At 38.4% G+C, this 18563-nt stretch overlaps 1 protein-coding gene across 1 annotated transcript in view; it reads left to right on the plus strand.

Annotated features, from left to right (window-relative positions):
* CGAS (cyclic GMP-AMP synthase) overlaps window positions 1-14243 on the plus strand; it is a 24632-nt gene extending 10389 nt beyond the window's left edge. Inside the window, exons 2-5 of the mRNA XM_046676510.1 lie at window positions 1934-2153; window positions 5552-5794; window positions 11417-11519; window positions 12894-14243. Of these exons, the coding sequence (XP_046532466.1) occupies window positions 1934-2153; window positions 5552-5794; window positions 11417-11519; window positions 12894-13245 (918 nt within the window). The 3' untranslated portion in view covers window positions 13246-14243. The remainder of the gene's footprint in view (window positions 1-1933; window positions 2154-5551; window positions 5795-11416; window positions 11520-12893) is intronic.
* Window positions 14244-18563: the final 4320 nt, after the last annotated feature.

Consider the following 18563-nt stretch of genomic DNA (forward strand, 5'->3'; position numbering starts at 1 on the left):
AAAGTTTTTATTTCTTCCTTATATATGAAAGTTATTTTCACTGGATACAGTATTTTTGGCTGAAAGTTTTTGTCTTTCAGAATTTTGAGTATATCATTCCACTCTCTTCTAGCCTGGAAGGTTTCTGATGAGAAATCTGCTGAAGGCCTGATAGGGGTTCCTTTGTAAGTTATTTTCTTCTGCCTTGCTGCCCTTAGTATTTTTTTCTTTGTCATTGACTTTTGACAGTTTCACTACTATATGCTTTGGAGAAGGTCTTTTTGCATTGATGTAATTAGGCGTTCTGTTAGCTTGTTTTACTTGTAATTCCAGCTTCTTCCTCAGATTTGGGAAGTTCTCGGCTATTCTTTCTTTCTTTTTTTTTTTTTGAGGAAGATTAGCCCAGAGCTAACATCTGCTGCCAATCCTCCTCTTTTTGCTGAAGAAGACTGGCTCTGAGCTAACATCTGTGTCCATCTTCCTCCACTTTATATGTTGGATGCCTACCACAGCATGGCTTATCAAGCAATGCCATGTCCGCACCCAGGATCCGAACTGGTGAACCCCAGGCCACCAAAGCGGAACATGCACACTTAACTGCTGTGCCACTGGGCCGGCCCCATCAGCATTTATTTCTTTGAATAAGCTTTGTCCTCCTTTGTCCCTATTTTCTCCCTCTGGAATACCTGTAATACTTATTTTGCATTTCCTAATTGAGTTGGATATTTCTCAGAGAATTTCTTCATTTCTTTTTAGTCTTAGTTCCTCAATCTGAAGCATTTCTATGTTTCTGTCCTCCAAATGGCTAATTCTCTCCTCCATAATATCAGCTCTGTTATTCAAGGACTCCATGTTTTTCTTTATTTCATTCATTGTGTTTTCCATCTCCGTTTCCATCTCCAACATTTCTGATTGGTTTTTCTTTATAGTCTCAATCTCTTTTGTGAAGAATTCCCTCTGTTCATTAATTTTATTCCTGATTTTATTCAACTCTCTCTCTGTATTTTGTTGTAACTCATCGAGTTTTTTAATGGTAGCTATTTTGAATTTTCTCTCATTTAGATTGTAAATTTCTGTTCCTTTAGGATTGATTTCTGGGTGCTTGCCGTTTTCCTTCTGGTCTGGAGTGTTAACATACCTCTTCATCCTATTTGAGGAGGTGGATTTGTGCCTTTGCATATTGGTAAGATCTTGTCACAGATTCTACCTGCTGCCCCTGGGGGCAGGGTCAGGAACTCTGTATTCTGAGCCCTCCACTATCTCTGGCATCTGTGCCTGCCCTTTGGAATCTATGCCAACAGGGCCCATCTGCAGTTGCCCTCTCTCCACTGCCGCTTTGCAAAGGCATGCGCATGCACTCTGGTGGGCATCCCTTGCTCTGGCCGACTGGCCAAGCTTGTATGCCAGGCAGATGGAGGGGAGCTTTCTTTCATGTGTGTGATCCCAGGGGCGTTCTTGCTCTTCCTTCGCTGTCTACCCTCCTGGGGTGCTGGCTTGATGAACACACCCCCACAATAGCTAAGCCTCCTCTGTGTGGAGCTTTCACATGGCTGGGAGGTAGCTTGGAGAGCAAAGGTGTTCACACAGAAAGCTGTCCCTCCACCCTCTTTTCTCAGAGCTGTGTGCAGTCCTGTGCCCTGGGTCGCTGCTGGGGAGGCAGAGGAGATCCCCTTACCTCCTTCCCCTTCTTCGTGGGGGGTCCAGCACCTCCACCTTCAGACGTTGGCTGTGTGGAATCTCAGATGTCTATTGTGTGTGTGTGAGTGTCCTCTGTTGGTGTATGAATGTCCTTTTTGTTATATCTTAGGGGGGAGAGTCTAAGGGAAGAGCTCCCTCCCCATGATGCTGACATCACCTCCTCAAAGTAGAGTTTTAAATTTCAAGAAAAAAAATTGCATTTGCTTGGAAAACATTCACAGGCACACATTTCAGTGCTATTTTTACTATTTTTTAGATTTCTGCTCCTAATGAATTTGATGTTATGTTCAAACTGGAGGTCCCCAGAATTGAGCTGGAAGAATATTGCAACAGTGGTGCTCATTACTTTGTGAAGTTCAAAAGAAATCCCAAAGGAAATCCTCTGAGTCAGTTTTTAGAAGAGGAAATATTGTCAGCTTCTAAGATGCTATCCAAGTTTAGGAAAATCATTAAGGAAGAAATTAAACACATTGAAGGTAAGATTTTTGCCTTTTGATTCTTAAAGGTGTAATTGTACCTACTAATTGCCAGACACTCTTTTCCTGATCTTTCTTGACTTCCCTGAAACAGGCTGTTGACTACTACCTCCTAGAAACAGTTCTTTGCTCTTGGTTTTACTCCACTACATTTTCTTGATATTCTTCCTAAATGTTGATTGGCTCTGTTTTGGTCTCCATTGGATAATCACTGAACTGCTGCCTCTGTCACTGGGTATAAGTGGTTGAATAAAATCGGTGGGATCTCCTCTTAAAGCCTGACACTTGTAAACACAGATTGCAGTGAGTGCTGTGAAGAGAATGAACTGGGAGGAGTGGTAGCAATTGGAGTGGAGTGGGTGGTGAGCCAGGCCCTGAGGCAGAAAAGAGCCTGACAAGCTAAGGACACAAAAAGAGGCCCATGTGGACAAGGGGAGGAATGGCATGAAAGGAAGTTGAAAAGGCAGCCAGGGGCCATATTCTTCAAGGACTTGTAGATGCTGGAAAGGAGTTTAGATTTTATTCCATGTTCATTGAGAAGCCAGGTTTTAATTAGGGAGTAATGATTGGCTTTGTATTTTTAAAAGTTTACTTTGGCTTCTTTGGAGAAGATATTATAATACAAATAAGGAGATTAGAAAGGAAAATGTTGTAATTAGTTCAGGTGAAAGATGATGGTGTCTTAAATAGGGTACAAGTGGGGCGTGGGGGATGGGGAGAAGCAGACAGACCCAAACCATAGCAGTGCCTGCTTCTGGATTCAGTGTATGGGGTGAGAGAGAAGACTGGATTAAAGAAGGCTCCCGGATTCTGGATTGAGCACCTGTGTGCATTGATTATGCCATTTTCTAAGATAGGAAGAACTGAGAAGGAGCATATTTTGGGGTATGAATTAAGACTTTGGCTTTGGACATGTGAAGTTAGAGATTCCTGTGATATGTTGAAGTGAATGTGTCAAGTATGTAGTTGGATATAATTTTGGAGTTCAGAGGATATATTTGGGCGGCATGGAAACATATAAATGACATTGGAAATGGATGAGACCACTTAGGCAGAGAGTGTAGATTCATTTGTTCATTAATTTAATCAGTATTCATTGATCATCCAATGTGCTAGGTGTTCGAGGTGTTTCAGATATATTAATGAACAAATAGATGAAGATCCTCACCCTTCTGTACTTGTAATCATGTGAGGGCCGACATGCAATTAATAACAGATGGAAACCATAATTACCTTGTAAACTAGAAAGTAATAAGTCCTATGGTGAAAAAGTATAGTAAAGTGAGAGGGATAAGGAGTGTTGGGATAGGGTGGGGGTAAATTGCAATGTTAAGTAGAGTGGTAAGAAGGGATCCCATTCGAGGTTGGGAAGAAGAGAAGGAGCAAAAGGAGGCTATGAGTGTTTTGCAGAAGGAGTGGTCAGTATTTAGAATGCTACTGACATCCAGAAAACCACTGGATTTGGTCTTCAGTTTTGTGGGGGTTTTGGTAACTATGACTTAGCAGTTTCAATGGGGTCATGAGCACACGAGAGAAAGGGCAGGAATGCAGTAGAAACAGTGTGGGTATGCAACTTTTAAAAAACTTTCGGCTGCAAAGGAAGTAGAAAGATGGGTAAGTGTGGCAAGGAGGCAGATGTAGGGTCAAGGGAGAGGTATGTTTTAGAATTTATTCTAAATATATTTAGTATATTGGAACCCTTTGTACGCAGATAAGAATGATTCAGTAGGGAAGGGGAGGCTGCTGATGCAGGAGAGGGAAGAACTGAAGGAGCAAGGTGCTTGAGAAGGTGAGGAGGAGGGATCCAGAGACCATGTGCAGGGGGTCCTTTAATAGGTGGACAGACACTTCCTCGGTGGTAGCAGGAGGGAAGAAATAATGGGTAAGAGGTGTGTAGGTTTGCAGATTTTGTGATTAGAAAATGAGAATGTTCTCTAGGATTTTCTCCGTGGTGCTCTATCTTCTGTCTCACTGTGGTTCCTTCCAGACGTCTTATCTGGGAGTAATCTCTAACTGTTGCTTATACAACCCCAAATTCAGTATCTCTCATCTAGAGGCCTTTCCTGAATTTCTGACCACCATAGGCACCTGCCCAGTGGCCATCTCCACTTGAGTGTCCTACAGGCACCTAGAGCTTGGAGTGTCTACAGTGAAGTTCATCTCAACCCTATCTTTCTTCTTCTTGCTTAGTCTGTATTGAAGAATCGCATCAGCGTCAACCATTTCCCAGGCCAAAATCCTAGGATGGCATCCCAGTCTCCTACTTTATTCCTTACCTCAGATTCAGTCCATCTGCTAGGTCTGTTAATTTGAACTTCTTTAATTGCTTTCACTTATGCTACTTGTGTCTTTTTTTAAGAAATAAACATGGTATATATTTAAGGTGTACAACATGATGTTTTGATATATGTATACATAGTGAAATGATTACCACAGTCAAGCTAATTAGCGTATCTTCTCACATAGTTACCTTTTTTTTAATGTGTGGTGAGAGTAACTGAAATCTACTCTCTCAGCACATTTCCGGTATTCAATATGGTTGTATTAATGATGGACCTCATGCTGTAATTAGATCTCTACACTTACCTTACATAACTGCAACTTTGTACCCTTTGACCAGCATCTCCCTATTTTCCCCACCTGCTTGCCCCTGGCAACCACCATTCTACTCTCTGCTTCTACATATTCTCCTTTTTTAGATTCCACATATAAGTGAGATGATGCAGTATTTGCCTTTCTGTGTCTAGCTTAATTCGCTCAGCATAATGTCCTTCAGGTTCATCCATGTTGTTACAAATGGCAGGATCTCCTTCTTGTTAAGGCTGAGTAATATTCAGCCTTATATATTATGTATATGTACCACATTTCCTTTATCCATTCCTCCATCAATGGGCACTCAGGTTGTTTCTGGATGTTGGCTATTGTGAATAACACTGCAGTGAACATGGGTTGCTCCCTGTATCTTAATGCTCACAGCCTCTGTGCTATCACAGGCACCCACCCTCTGTGTTGGGCTTTTGCCGTGATCTTCTCTACTGCCTCTCTCCTCCCTGCTGCTTGCTCCTCTAGCCTCGTCTCCAGGCTTCCCTTCAAAGTGCCATCCATAAATTTAGATGGAAATTTAATCACAGTCCTCCCAAAGCTCCATGTCTTCAGGGACTCCTCATCATATATACTAGAGAGATTCTTGACAACTGGCCCCCCATGATAAGTATCCATAAATATTGGTTAAATGAATAAAACACTTTGCTTTGTGGGGTCAGTTTCCACTTTAGAACTAATTTTCACTGTACACTTAGCACTTTATAGATCTCCAATCATAGTTCTATTATTTTCCCTATATTTTCATAGAAAATTGGATTGATAAACCCTTTCTTCCCTTTTATACATTTAAACAGATACAGATGTCATCGTGGAGAGGAAGAGAAGAGGGAGCCCTGCTGTAACACTTCTCATTAGAAAACCTAAAGAAATATCTGTGGATATAATCCTGGCTTTGGAATCAAAAAGCAGCTGGCCTGCTAGCACCAAGGAAGGCCTGCCCATCAATAACTGGCTTGGAACAAAAGTTAAGAACAGTCTAAGACGACAGCCGTTTTACCTGGTACCCAAGCATGCAAAGGAAGGAAATGGTTTTCAAGGTATCTTGAATGTGAAGCTTAATTTAAAGATATATAAAAGAATCGTTAATGTTTTATACTAGGACAGTAAAAAATCAGTGAATGCTGTTGCATTTCAAGAGCCATCAGGCTAAATAGGCTACAAGATGGGAGTTTGGTAAGAGATGGAATTGAAAAGGGCATAGTTATAGTAATAATATCAAATACTCATCTTTAAAATGTCTATTAGCCCACATTCAAATGTTATTTTTGTTTGATTGTTTTTAATAAAGAAAGGAAGTACTGGCCTTGGAGTCAGACTGCCCTGGATCTGAATCTTGAAGATTCTTCTTTTACTAGCTATGTGGTCTTGGGCTAGTTACCAAGCCTCTCTAAACTGTTTGCTCATCTGTGTACTGGGTTCATCAAAGCTGCTGGAAAGATTCTGGGAAGATAGACGTGAGACAGTGCATGTAAAATCCCGTGTTATGTTCCCGGCAGTTGCACATCATTAATATCCTCAGAGCCCAGGCTCTCATTCCCAGCCCTGTTTCTCTCTTTCCTTCATCTTCTCCTTCCACGGCTCCCCGTGCAGCTGGCAGACCTTTTTTGCAGCCTCAGCTGTGGTTGGGCACAGTGGTGAGGTCTCCTTCTCACCTGTGTACCCTGGCTTCACACATCAGGACAGATTTTCGGGTGGTACTCTTAGGCAGTATTCAACTTCTGAGAACTGGGCTGCGTTAGTCTACAGATAAAACTGAATATTGGTGCTATTTTCTCAGGTGGCAGAAGAAAATTCGCTGATTATTTTCTTTTTGTCTTATAAATTTGTATAAGGACTCCAGGGAAATTGGAGGAGACCACAAAAAAGTGAACCAAGTTAGAATGAGTGTTGCTAAACAGATCCCAGAAGTGGTCAATCACGCTTAGTGTGATGGCTTATGGTTTTGTGGACGCACACCACAACTTTTTATTTTGCATATATATAGGGTCATTTTCTGCAAGAAAAGATGTTTATAAGAGGGAATTTTGTATATTGTTATCTGTAGCTTTGTAGAAGGAACATAGCTTTCTGCGAAGCAGGGTTGCACCCCTGAACAATTTCTAGAATGGCTGCCACAGGAAACCCCCAGCATATGTGATGCAGAAATCTCAGCATGGCCCATGCCTCTCTCCTGTTGGCCCTCTACCGACCGCCTTGGGGAAGACTGGGAGACAGATCAGCTTAGAGATGAGAAAGTGTCCTCAGTGGCCCTGTGGCTGTACAAAGGCCACTGTGGTTGGATAATTGCTCACATCCTTGTGTTAAGATGAAAGTGGAGGCTGGTGATGGGTACTTACCTGACCTCTGCTGTCTGTTACCCTTGGCTGTTCTCCATCTCCCATCATTCCAGACTATCGATATTCAGGCAAAACCGTGCCTCTCTGTGTGTGTGTGTGTGTGTCCCCAGGTGACTGAACAGAGGATATTAGTAATGAAAATCCTTGGATTAGATTGCCTGGCTTTTTTCTTTCCAAACGTTTTTACTAGACATTTCCTGCTCTCACAAACTATATTTTTAAGAATATAATTTGTTTGATTTTTAATTAAAAATTTCAAATTTGTTTTTTTAATCTACCCACCTGTTTCAAAATAATAATACCAGTATTATTACCTAGAGTATAATTTTAAAAAAAATTGAAGATTTCTTTGCAGTTCTTTTGTTCTTAAGATAAAAGGACAGCCCAAATATCAAGTTTAAACCCACTTGAAAAAATTTCTCCAGCTACCCACTTCAACATAGTTAAATTTGTTCATTATGGTTTCTAATTTTAGATACTGGATTTAAATTTTGATTTAATTTTGTTTTATAAGCATTTTGTTTTAAAAGCATTCACGTGGTTCCCAAACAGAAAAAGGTCTTAGAGAAAGATAGCTTCCATTCATGTCCCCTCTCCACTCTTCTCTCCTTCCCTGATTGGAAACCCTTTAAATTGTTTTTGGTTTACCTTTACATTTTTTAAAAAGTAAGTACCTATATATATATATGTATATGATATATATATATATATATATATATATATATACACACACATATGCATATGCTACCTCCCTTTTTAAGATAAAAAGTACACCTTCCTCTTTTCACATAATAAGATATCCTGGACATCACGCCATAGCTCTATATTGAGGTAGCACCCATTGCTTTTTACATTCTATTTTTACAGCTGGTCAGGAAGTAAATACACATGTAATTTCACTAGATATTGCCCAAATCACCCCCACAGGGATTGCACCAGTTTGCACTCCCACAGCAATGCGTAAGAGTACCTGTTTCACCGTCAGCCTTATGAACAGAGCTCAGTAAACTTTGGAATTTTTGCCAATAATCCAAAAAGTAAGAAATATTTCAGTGTAGTTTTTTAAAATAAAGTTTTAATTGTAGAATAGTTTTAGATTTAGAGACAGATTGCACAGATAGTAGAGTTCCTATATACCCATACATATTTCCCTATTATTAACATCTTACATTAATATGATACATTTGTAACAATTAATGAACCAGTATTGATACAGTATTGTTAACTAAAGTCCTTACTGTATTCAGGTTTCTTTTGTTTTACCTAATATACCTTGCCTGCTCCGCGACCCCATCCAGGACCTCACATGACATTAGTCCCTATGTCTCCTCAGGCTCCTCTTGACTGTGACAGTTTCTCAGTCTTGCCTTGTTTTTGATGACCTCGACAGTTTTGAGTAATACCAGTCAGGTATTTTGTAGAATGTCCCTTGTCTGGCAGGTGTCTGATGTTTTTCTCAGGATTAGACTAGAGTTCTGGGTTTTGGGAGGAAGACCACAGAGGTGAAGTACCATTCTCATCACATGACATCAAGGGCACACGACTTAGCACTGTTGGTGTTGACCTTGGTCACCTGGCTGAGGTCGTGTTTGTCAGGTTTCTCCACTGTTAAATTACTCTTTTTCTCCCTTTTCATACTGTACTATTTGGAAGGGAGCCACTGTGCACCGTTCACGCTTAAGGATTGGGGAGTTATGCTCCACTTCCTTAAGAGCAGAGTATTTACACGAATTATTTGGAGTTCTTTTGCATGGGAGATTTGTCTCTTCTCCCCCATTTATTCATTTACTAAATCATTTATATCAGTATGGACGCATGGATATTTGTTTTATACTTTGGGCTGTAATCCAATACTACTTTATTTATTTTATTGCTAAAGTCGTTCCAGCTTTGGCCTTTAGGATCTCTTTCAGTTGGCTCCTGTGTCCTTTTGACATAACCCCCATATCTGTGGGGTTTTTGTGTTTTCAGCACTAACTCACTTTTTGGCACTACAAGAAGCTCCAGGCTCATCTTGTGTATTTCCTGCTTCTGTCCTAGAATCAGTCATTTCTCCAAGGAGCCCTGAATCCTTTTGTTGGAGAATATGCTAGAAAATAAGATCTGGGTGCCATGTGTGCTCTGCTACTAAGGTGTCATCCCTCTCGGTTGAAGGAGCAAGGAAATATATGTATTTATACTAACCTTAGTATAAATGCGTATGTACACATATTTCTATCTATAATCACTGGTACTATATTAAGTTATACGTGAGTTCATACTGATGTCTCTAACTATAATCCATCATCACATGGATCATTCTAACCTTCTCTCCTTGCTGTCTGTGACTTCTCATTCCAGTGGTGAAAAACTTGGCGCCCACCGTCTGACACCTGTTTGCTTCATTGTTCAGTTCTAGTACACATGCACAGTTGTTCAGAGTTGTGAACCCACTCCCCGTGGGAAGCCACTGTCAACTAGAGTACAGTGCTTGGGTACGATTCCTTTTGCCTTCAGTCTTACAGACCTTGTTTCCAAAGTAACTTAGGTCAGCCCCTTTTGCCCCACCCCCTTCAGGGAGGTTGTTACATGCATTTGTAGTGCAGTTAGAATCCCTTTTCACAGTCTGCATTATTTGCTGGATCGTTTGACTTCCTAAATTATTTTTTTTAAAGTTTGCATACATTAAGGTTCACTCTTTGTGCTATAAAGTTCTACTGGTTTTGACAAATGCATTGTATCATGTATCTATCCTTACGTAATAGTTTCACTGCCCTAAAACGTCCCCTATGCTTCACTTCTTCAACCCTCCTCATCCCAAATCTTTGGCAACCACTGATCTGTTTACCATCTCTATAGTTTTGCCTTTTCTAGAATGGCATAAATGGAGTTCATAAATGGATTTATACAGTAGCAATGAACACACTCAACTCTGCCACCTTCTCCATATTATCCATATAATTGTGTAGCTGTTAACTACACTCTTTATTCTGTCCCACTAAAATATTTCTCTATCCTTTCACTATACCTTATTGTCATACATAATGTGGCTTTTCTAAGTCTTGATATCTGGTAGGATAAGTTCTCCTCTTTGTCCTTCTTTAAGAGTGTTTTAGATATTCTTGACCTCTGTATTTCATCAAAATTTTGGTATCATCTTGTCAAGTTCCACAAAAACATTTTTTTGGAATTTTGATTGAGAGTACGTTTAATCTATAGGTGAATTTGGGGAGACGTGATATATTTACAAGGAATCTTCCAATCCATGTATGGATACACATCTCCATTTATTTAGATTTTCTCTAATACTTCTCAATGGAGTTTTAGAGTTTTCTCCACTGAAGTTTTGTATGTCTTTTGTTACATTTACTCGCAGTAATTGTACTTTTTTATTATGAGAAATTTTAAACCAATAGGAAAGTAGGCTGAAGAATATATTGAACTCACACGTACTTGTCACCCATCTTCTTTTCTACATATGCAATTATATCATCTATCAGTAATGATAGCTGTGTTTCTCCCTTTCCAATGCTATAACCCTGTTTTTCCTTCCCTTACTATACTTGCTAGGATAGCCAGTGCATGTTGAACAGATATGGGGATAGCAGACATGCTGCCTTCCTGATTTCAAAGGGAAAACTTCAGCTTGTTACCTTATATTATCATGCTACTGTTTTTTTTTAAATCTACCTTTGATCAGATCAAGTTTCCATCCAGATGTAAATTGCTGAGAGGTGGGTTTTTTTAAACTGATGAATGAATCTTAAATTTTATTAGCTGCATTTTCTGTTTCTGTTGAGAAGATCTTATCTTTCGCCTCTATTCTGTTAATGTGTCAGACTATATTGATTGATTTTTAAATTATAAACCAATCATGCATTCCCACTATAAAACCAACTAGGTAATAGGATGGTCAGAGCTTAAAAGAGCCAGCCTTGGTAAAACTTGGGGAGAACAGGGGAATCATTCTATTCTAACATAAACTCTCCCAAGGAATAGAAAGAAAGGAAATGCCCCCTAGTTCATTTTACATGAATACCAAAACTTGCAAAGATGGTGTAACAAATAAACAAAATACAAACACAAGGATAGTATGCAAAAATAAACAAAATACATGTTACCATGGCTAACTTATTAAACTCTGATGTCTCTCCCCCATTTTTTCCTATCTTAGCCCATTGTTCGCTTCAAATCATTTGTTTTAATTTATATTTACATTATTTATCTGTTCACTTCTTTTAGTCTATCTCCTCCTGATAAGGAAGGAAATCACTTAAATATTGTGTTGTTTATATATGGATGTTTTTGGTAAAGTGCTTTTCTGTTTTTTTTTTGGAAATTAAGAAGAAACATGGCGGCTCTCCTTCTCTCACATTGAAAAGGATATCTTGAAAAATCATGGACAGTCTAAAACATGCTGTGAGACTCATGGAGTGAAATGTTGCAGGTAGCCTCCTTATTTTGCTAAGTGGGGGATTATCTATGGAATGTTTAGTTCTTTGTTGACTCCATAGCTCAAACCTGAAGATGATCATTGCTGGGTTGAGTCCTGGGGGCAGTGCATGGCTGGGTTGACTTGGAGTATTATCTAGAGGGTGAGCATGAAGCCAGGGGATCAGAGCTAAAGGACCAAGGAAAGAGTATTGTTAGAAGGCAAGGCCAGGGACCACAGGCCTGAACCTGGATCAGGTGGGTGTGTACAGAGAGATGGAGTGTGAACACTAGCCATGACTTGCCAAGACAATTGGGTGTGTTTTAGTATTCTGGTTGCTTCGAGGTAATGAATATTAATATCACGCAATGGGAGGAGGCCAAAGGATCACTTTTACTGGATACTGGTGCTTGCTTTGAGATGGTTTGGCTGCATTGAAGGCTGGAGACTGACTGGCTAAACTTGAAATAACACTCAGAGATGGGTAGTTATTTATCTTGGTAGCATACACACCAAAAAGAACTGAGGTTGAAAAGGAATCATTCAAGCTTCTATAGTTGTCCAGTAAAAGGGTCACAAAAGTTAAAAGGTCAAAACAAGAATGCCCAACGTGCAGGTGCAGGGTGCTTCTTTAAGGCTTCATATGCAGGCTCTGAAGCAAACTTTAAGAAAAGTATATTGCTGATAAGGCTAAATAATTTTATAAACATTAAATTTTGTCAACTACTAAATAACTGGATGCATAGTCTAAATATTTGCAGTCTAATAGGGCAGAATAATTTTATAAAAATGTAAACAAGATTGGGGCTGGCCCCGTGGCCGAGTGGTTAAGTTCGCGCGCTCCGCTGCAGGCAGCCCAGTGTTTTGTTGGTTCGAATCCTGGGCGCGGACATGGCACTGCTCATCAGACCACGCTGAGGCAGCGTCCCACATGCCACAACTAGAAGAACCCACAACGAAGAATATACAACTATGTACTGGGGGGGGGGGGCTTTGGGGAGAAAAAGGAAATAATAAAATCTTAAAAAAAAAAATGTAAACAAGATTTTTTCTAGGTGTTAAGTAAGTGAATGAGTAATATAAATATGTGCCAGTTTCAAATAGTTGAATTGATCCTGATAGAATAAAATATTTAAGCTAGGAATGGGGAAAAGGGAGGAAAAAAATGTTTTTGAAACTTCAAAGCATATATTTGAAAAAATAATCAGATTTTAGAGTGACTCTATATTTGTATTATTTATATATCTTTATTATTTTTGTATCTTTATTAATACCTGTATTTTTTTTGGTATCTTCATATGTTTATCCTCTAAGACGCCTAAAGCTCTTTGTGGAATGAAACAGATTGTAAATAAGTAAAAATAAATGGTTTTCTTTTTTATTCAACAGGAAAGATTGTTTAAAACTAATGAAATATCTATTAGAACAACTGAAAAAAAAGTTCGGAAACCGAAAGGAACTGGATAAGTTCTGTTCTTATCATGTGAAGACTGCCTTCTTTCATGTATGTACCCAGGACCCACATGACAGTCAGTGGCACTCCAATGACCTGGAATCCTGCTTTGATAACTGCGTGACGTACTTTCTTCACTGCCTCAAGACAGAACGGCTTGAGCATTATTTTATTCCCGGAGTGAATCTGTTCTCTCAAGACCAAATTGAAAAAATAAGTAAAGAATTTCTCTCAAAGCAAATTGAATATGAGAGAAACAATGGATTTCCAGTTTTTGGTGAATTTTGAAATTATGTTTTTAAAAAGAATCAAGAATTAGAGTGACTGTATGACGTTTGAATGTTTGAAATTTGTTGCAGCAATGATTGACTAAAATGAATGTAAATATTTAGCTTTCAGTTTGTTTTAATAAACGCTAATCAGTATAAAAGGATTGATTGTCCTAGGAAAGAGATTAGTTAAGGAATAAGCAGGAAAAGGAGTATTTAAAATCTGAAAGCTTACCAGATTGGAATGAAGAGAAGGACAGAATGTGCATCACATTAATTGAGTTTATTGCGCACTTAATTGAGCACCGCTCCTCACCAAGCGTGGGTGCGTGGAGGCTGCAAGAGACTATATTGAAAATGGTCACAGCCTCCATAAAACTGGTAGGTTTTGCTCAACATACATGTATTTGTGAGCAATGGCCTCGCCTACATGTTAGCACATGTCGAAGGAAATGAGATAATAAGCTCTACATTGTCATGTAGACATGTATGTCTCGAAATTCATAATCTTATAGAAAATATAGGGTACTTCGATACACATGGCTAAATATAAAACATAGAACTTCTTTTCTTTTATTTATTTTTATTTTCAGTAACACTTTTGTATGTCTTTCTGAAAAGGCGATGTATACACATAACACAAAACTCAAAGAAATGGGTGTGAAGTAAAATGTCAGCCTCTCTCCTCTGTGCTTGGGCCGTTCGACCTAGGGGCAGCTGCTGGCTTTTAACTTCTTCGTATTCATATATTTTGTACGTTTTCTTATTGGCTATTTTATCGTTTTCTCATTGTTTTATAGAAATTCTTTATATATTTTGGTTACTTATAGTTTGTGGGTTGTCTGTATAATGAGTAACTTCTCCCACTGTGTGGATCGTCTTTACTGTTTTACTCTCTTTTAGTAAACAATTTAAAATTTTAGTGTAGTTGAATTTACTAGTCTTCTCCTTTATGGTCTGTGCATTTTATGTATCTTTTTTAACAGCCTACTTTGTTTGAACATACCAAGAGAAAAGTTAGACATTTGGAGGAGAGTTTGGGGGACAATAAATGATAAATAGAAAACTAGGCAAACAAATCCAAAAAAAAATCCAACCGACTGATTTTTTTTAATCGAGGTTATCACAGTTTACAACATTGTGAAAATTCAGTTGTACATTATTGTTGGTCAGTCACCATATAGATGCGCCCCTTCACCCTTTGTACCCACGCTGTACCCTCATCCACCTGGTAACCACTAAATAGTTCTCTTTGTCCATGTGTTTATCTTCCACATATGAGTGAAATCATATGGTGTTTGTGTTTCTCTGTCTGCCTTATTTCACTTAACATAATACCTTCAGGGTCCATCCATGTTATTGTGACTGTAACGATTGTCTTTTTTTCTGGCTGAGTAGTATTCCACAGTCTATGTATACCACATCTTCTTTATCCGGTCATCAGTTGATGGGCACTTGGGTTGCTTCCACGTCTTGGCGATTGTGAATAATGTTGCAGTGAACATAGGGGTGCATAAGTCTCCTTGAATTGTTGATTTCAAGTTCTTTGGATAAATACCCAGTAGTGGGATAGCTGGGTCATATGATTTGTATTTTTAATTTTTTTGAGAAATCTCCATACTGTTTTCCATAGTGGCTGCACCAGTTTGCATTCCCACCAGCAGTGTATGAGGGTGCCCTTTTCTCCACATCCTCTCCAACACTTGTTATTTTTTGTCTTGGTTATTATAGCCATTCTGACTAGTGTAAGGTGATATCTTAGTGTAGTTTTGATTTGCATTTCCCTGCTGATCAGTGATCTTGAGCATCTTTTCATGTACCTGTTGGTCATTTGTATATCTTCTTTGAAGAAATGTCTGTTCATATTGTCTGCCCATTTTTTGATCAGGTTGTTTGACTTTTTTTGTTGTTGTTGAATTGTGTGAGTTCTTTGTATATTATGGAGATTAACCCCTTGTCGGATATGTGATTTCCAAATATTTTCTCCTAGCTGGTGGGTTGTCTTTTCGTTTTGTTCCTGGTTTCCTTTGCTCTTTAGTCTGATGAAGTCCCATTTGTTTATTTTTTCTTTTGTTTCCCTTGTCTGAGGAGACACGGTATTCGAAAAGATCCTTTTAATACCGATGTCAAAGAGTGTACTGCCTATGTTTTCTTCCAGAAGTTTTATGGTTTCAGGTCTTCAAGTCTTTTGAGTTTAATTTTGTGTATGGTTTAAGAGAATGGTCTACTTTCATTCTTTTGCATGTGGCTGTCCAGTTTTCCCAACACCATTTATTGAAGAGACTTTCCTTTCTCCATTGTATGTTCTGAGCTCCTTTGTCAAAGGTTAGCTGTCCACAGATGTGTGGTTTTATTTCTGGGCTTTCAATTCTATTCCATTAGTCTGTCTGTCTGTTTTTTTTATCAGTACCATGCTATTTTGATTACTATAGTTTTGTAGCATATTTTGAAGTCAGGGATTGTGATGCCTCCAGCTTTGTTGTTTTTTCTCAGGATTTCTTTACCCATTCGGGGTCTTTTGTTGCCCCATATGAGGTTTAGGATTCTTTGTTCTATTTCTGTGAAGAATGTCATTGGGATTCTGATTGGGATTGCATTGAATCTGTAGATTGCTTTAGGCAATATGGACATTTTAACTATGTTTATTCTTCATCCATGTGCATGGAATGTCTTTCCATTTCTTTATGTCATCATCAATTTCTTTCAGTAATGTCTTGTAGTTTTCATTGTATAGGTCTTTCACTTCCTTGGTTAAATTTATTCCAAGATATTTTATTCTTTTTTTGTTATTGTGAATGGGATTGTGTTCTTCAGTTATTTTTATGTTATTGTGTTGTTAGAGTATAGAAATGCAACTGACTTTTGTAAGTTGACTTTGCTGTGGTTGCAACTGACTTTTGTAAGTTGACTTTGTGTGGTTATTTCTAATAGTTTTCTGGTGGGTTCTTCAGGGTTTTCTATATATAAAATCATGTCATCTGCAAACAGCAAGAGTTTCACTTTTTCATTGCCTATTTGGATTCCTTTTATTTCTTTTTCCTGCCTAATTGCTCTGGCCAAAACCTCCAGTACTATGTTGAATAAGAGTGGTGAGAATGGGCATCCTTGTCATGTTCCTGTTCTCAAAGGGATGGCTTTCAGTTTTTCCCCATTGAGTATGATGTCGGCTGTGGATTTGTCATATATGGCCTTTATTGAGTTGAGGTATTTTCCTTCTATACCCATTTTATTGAGAGTTTTTATCATAAGTGGATGTTGGATCTTATCAAATGCATTCTATGCATCTGTTGAGATGATCATGTGGTTTTTGTTCCTCATTTTGTTAATGTAGTGTGTCACATTGATTGACTTGCAGATGTTGAACCACCCCTGTCTCCCTGGTGTAAATCCCACTTGATCATGGTGTACGATCTTTTTAATGTATTGCTGAATTTGGTTTGCCAATATTTTGTTGAGGATTTTTGCATCTAAATTCATCAGCAATATTGGCCTGAATTTTTCTTCTTTGTGTTGTCCTTGTCTGGCTTTGATATCAGGGTGATGTTGGCCTTGTAGAATGTGTTAGGAAGTGATCCATCTTCTCCAATTTTTTGGAATAGTTTGAGAAGGCTAGGTATTAAATCTTCTTTCAGTGTTTGGTAGAACTCTCCAGAGAAGCCATGCGGTCCTGGACTTTTATGTTTTGGGAAGTTTTTGAATACTGTTTCAATCTCTTTACTTGTGATTGGTCTATTCAGATTCTGTTTCTTATTGACCCAGTTTTGGGAGGTTGTAAGAGTCTGCGAATTTATCCATTTCTTCTGGACTGTCCAATTTGTTGGCATATAGTTTTTCATAGCATTCTCTTATGTTTTGTATTTCTGTGGTATCCATTGTAATTTCTCCTCTTTCATTTCTAAATTTATTTATTTGAGCCTTCTCTCTTTTTTCTCAGTGAGCCTGGCTAAGGGTTTGTCAATTTTGTTTATCTTCTTGAAGAACCAGCTGTTTGATTCATTGATCCTTTCTACTATCTTTTTTGTGTCAATTTCATTTATTTCTGCTCTAATTTTTATTATTATGCTGACTCTGAGCTCTGTTTCTTCTTTTTCTAATTCTATTAAGTGTAATTTGAGATTGCTTATTTGAGATTTTTCTTGTTTGTTAAGGTGGGCCTGTATTGCCATGAATTTCCCTCTTAGAACTCATTTCCTGCATCCCAGATGAGTTGGTATGTTGTGTTTTCATTTTCATTTGTCTCCAGATAATTTTTGATTTCTCCTTTAATTTCTTCAATTATCCATTGTTGTTCAGTAGCATGTTGTTTAATATCCATACCTTTACCCCTTTTCCAGCTTTTGTCTTGTAGTTGACTTCTAGTTTCATAGCATTATGGTCAGAAAAGATGATATTTTGATCTTCTTAAATTTATTGAGGCTTGCTTTGTTTCCCAACATATGGTCTATCCTTGAGAATATTCCATGAGCACTTGAGAAGAATGTGTAACCTGCTGTTTTTGGACAGAGTGTTCCGTTATACTTATTAAGTCCATCTGGTGTAGTATTTAATTTAATTCTTTAATTTCCTTGTTGACTTTCTGTCTGACTGATCTGTCCATTGGTGTAAGTTGGGTGTTGAGGTCCCCTACTATTATTGTATTGTTGTTAATATCTCATTTTAGGTTTGTTGATAGTTGTTTTATGTACTTTGGTGCTCCTGTATTGCATTTAGAAATATTTATTAGTGTAATGTTTTCTTGGTGGAGTTCCCTTTTATCATTATATACTGCCCCTCTTTGTCTCTCTTTACCTGTTTTGTCTTGAGGTCTACTTGGTCTGATATAAATATGGCAACACCTGCTTTCTTTTGTTCACTGTTAGCTTGGAGTATCATCTTCCATCCCTTCACTCACTTGAAGTCTCTGTTTGTCTTTGGGGCTGAGATGTGTTTCCTGGAGGCAGCATGTTGTTGGGTCTTGTTTTTTAATCCATTCAGCCACTCTGTGTCTTTTTATTGGAGAAGTCAATCCATTTACTTTTAGAGTGATTATGGATATATGAGGGCCGAGTGCTGCCATTTTGTCGCTCATTTTCTGGTTCTCCTGCATTTCCTTTGTTTCTCGTCCCATGTATTTTGGACTACCAATTCAGTTAGGTAGTTTTCTATGCTCGTTTTCTCCTTATTCATCATTTGTGTCTCTGTTCTAGTTATTTGTTTAGTGGTTACCATGAGGTTTGTATAAAATAATCTCATAGATGATATAGTCCATTTTCTGATAGCCTCTTATTTCCTTAGACTAAACTGGTTCCATCCCTTTCCACTTCCCCTTCTAAGTTGTTATTGTCACATCTTATTTCA

The sequence above is a fragment of the Equus quagga genome, chromosome 11 (genome assembly GCF_021613505.1).
Source record: "Equus quagga isolate Etosha38 chromosome 11, UCLA_HA_Equagga_1.0, whole genome shotgun sequence".
Classification (NCBI taxonomy): Eukaryota; Metazoa; Chordata; class Mammalia; order Perissodactyla; family Equidae; genus Equus; species Equus quagga.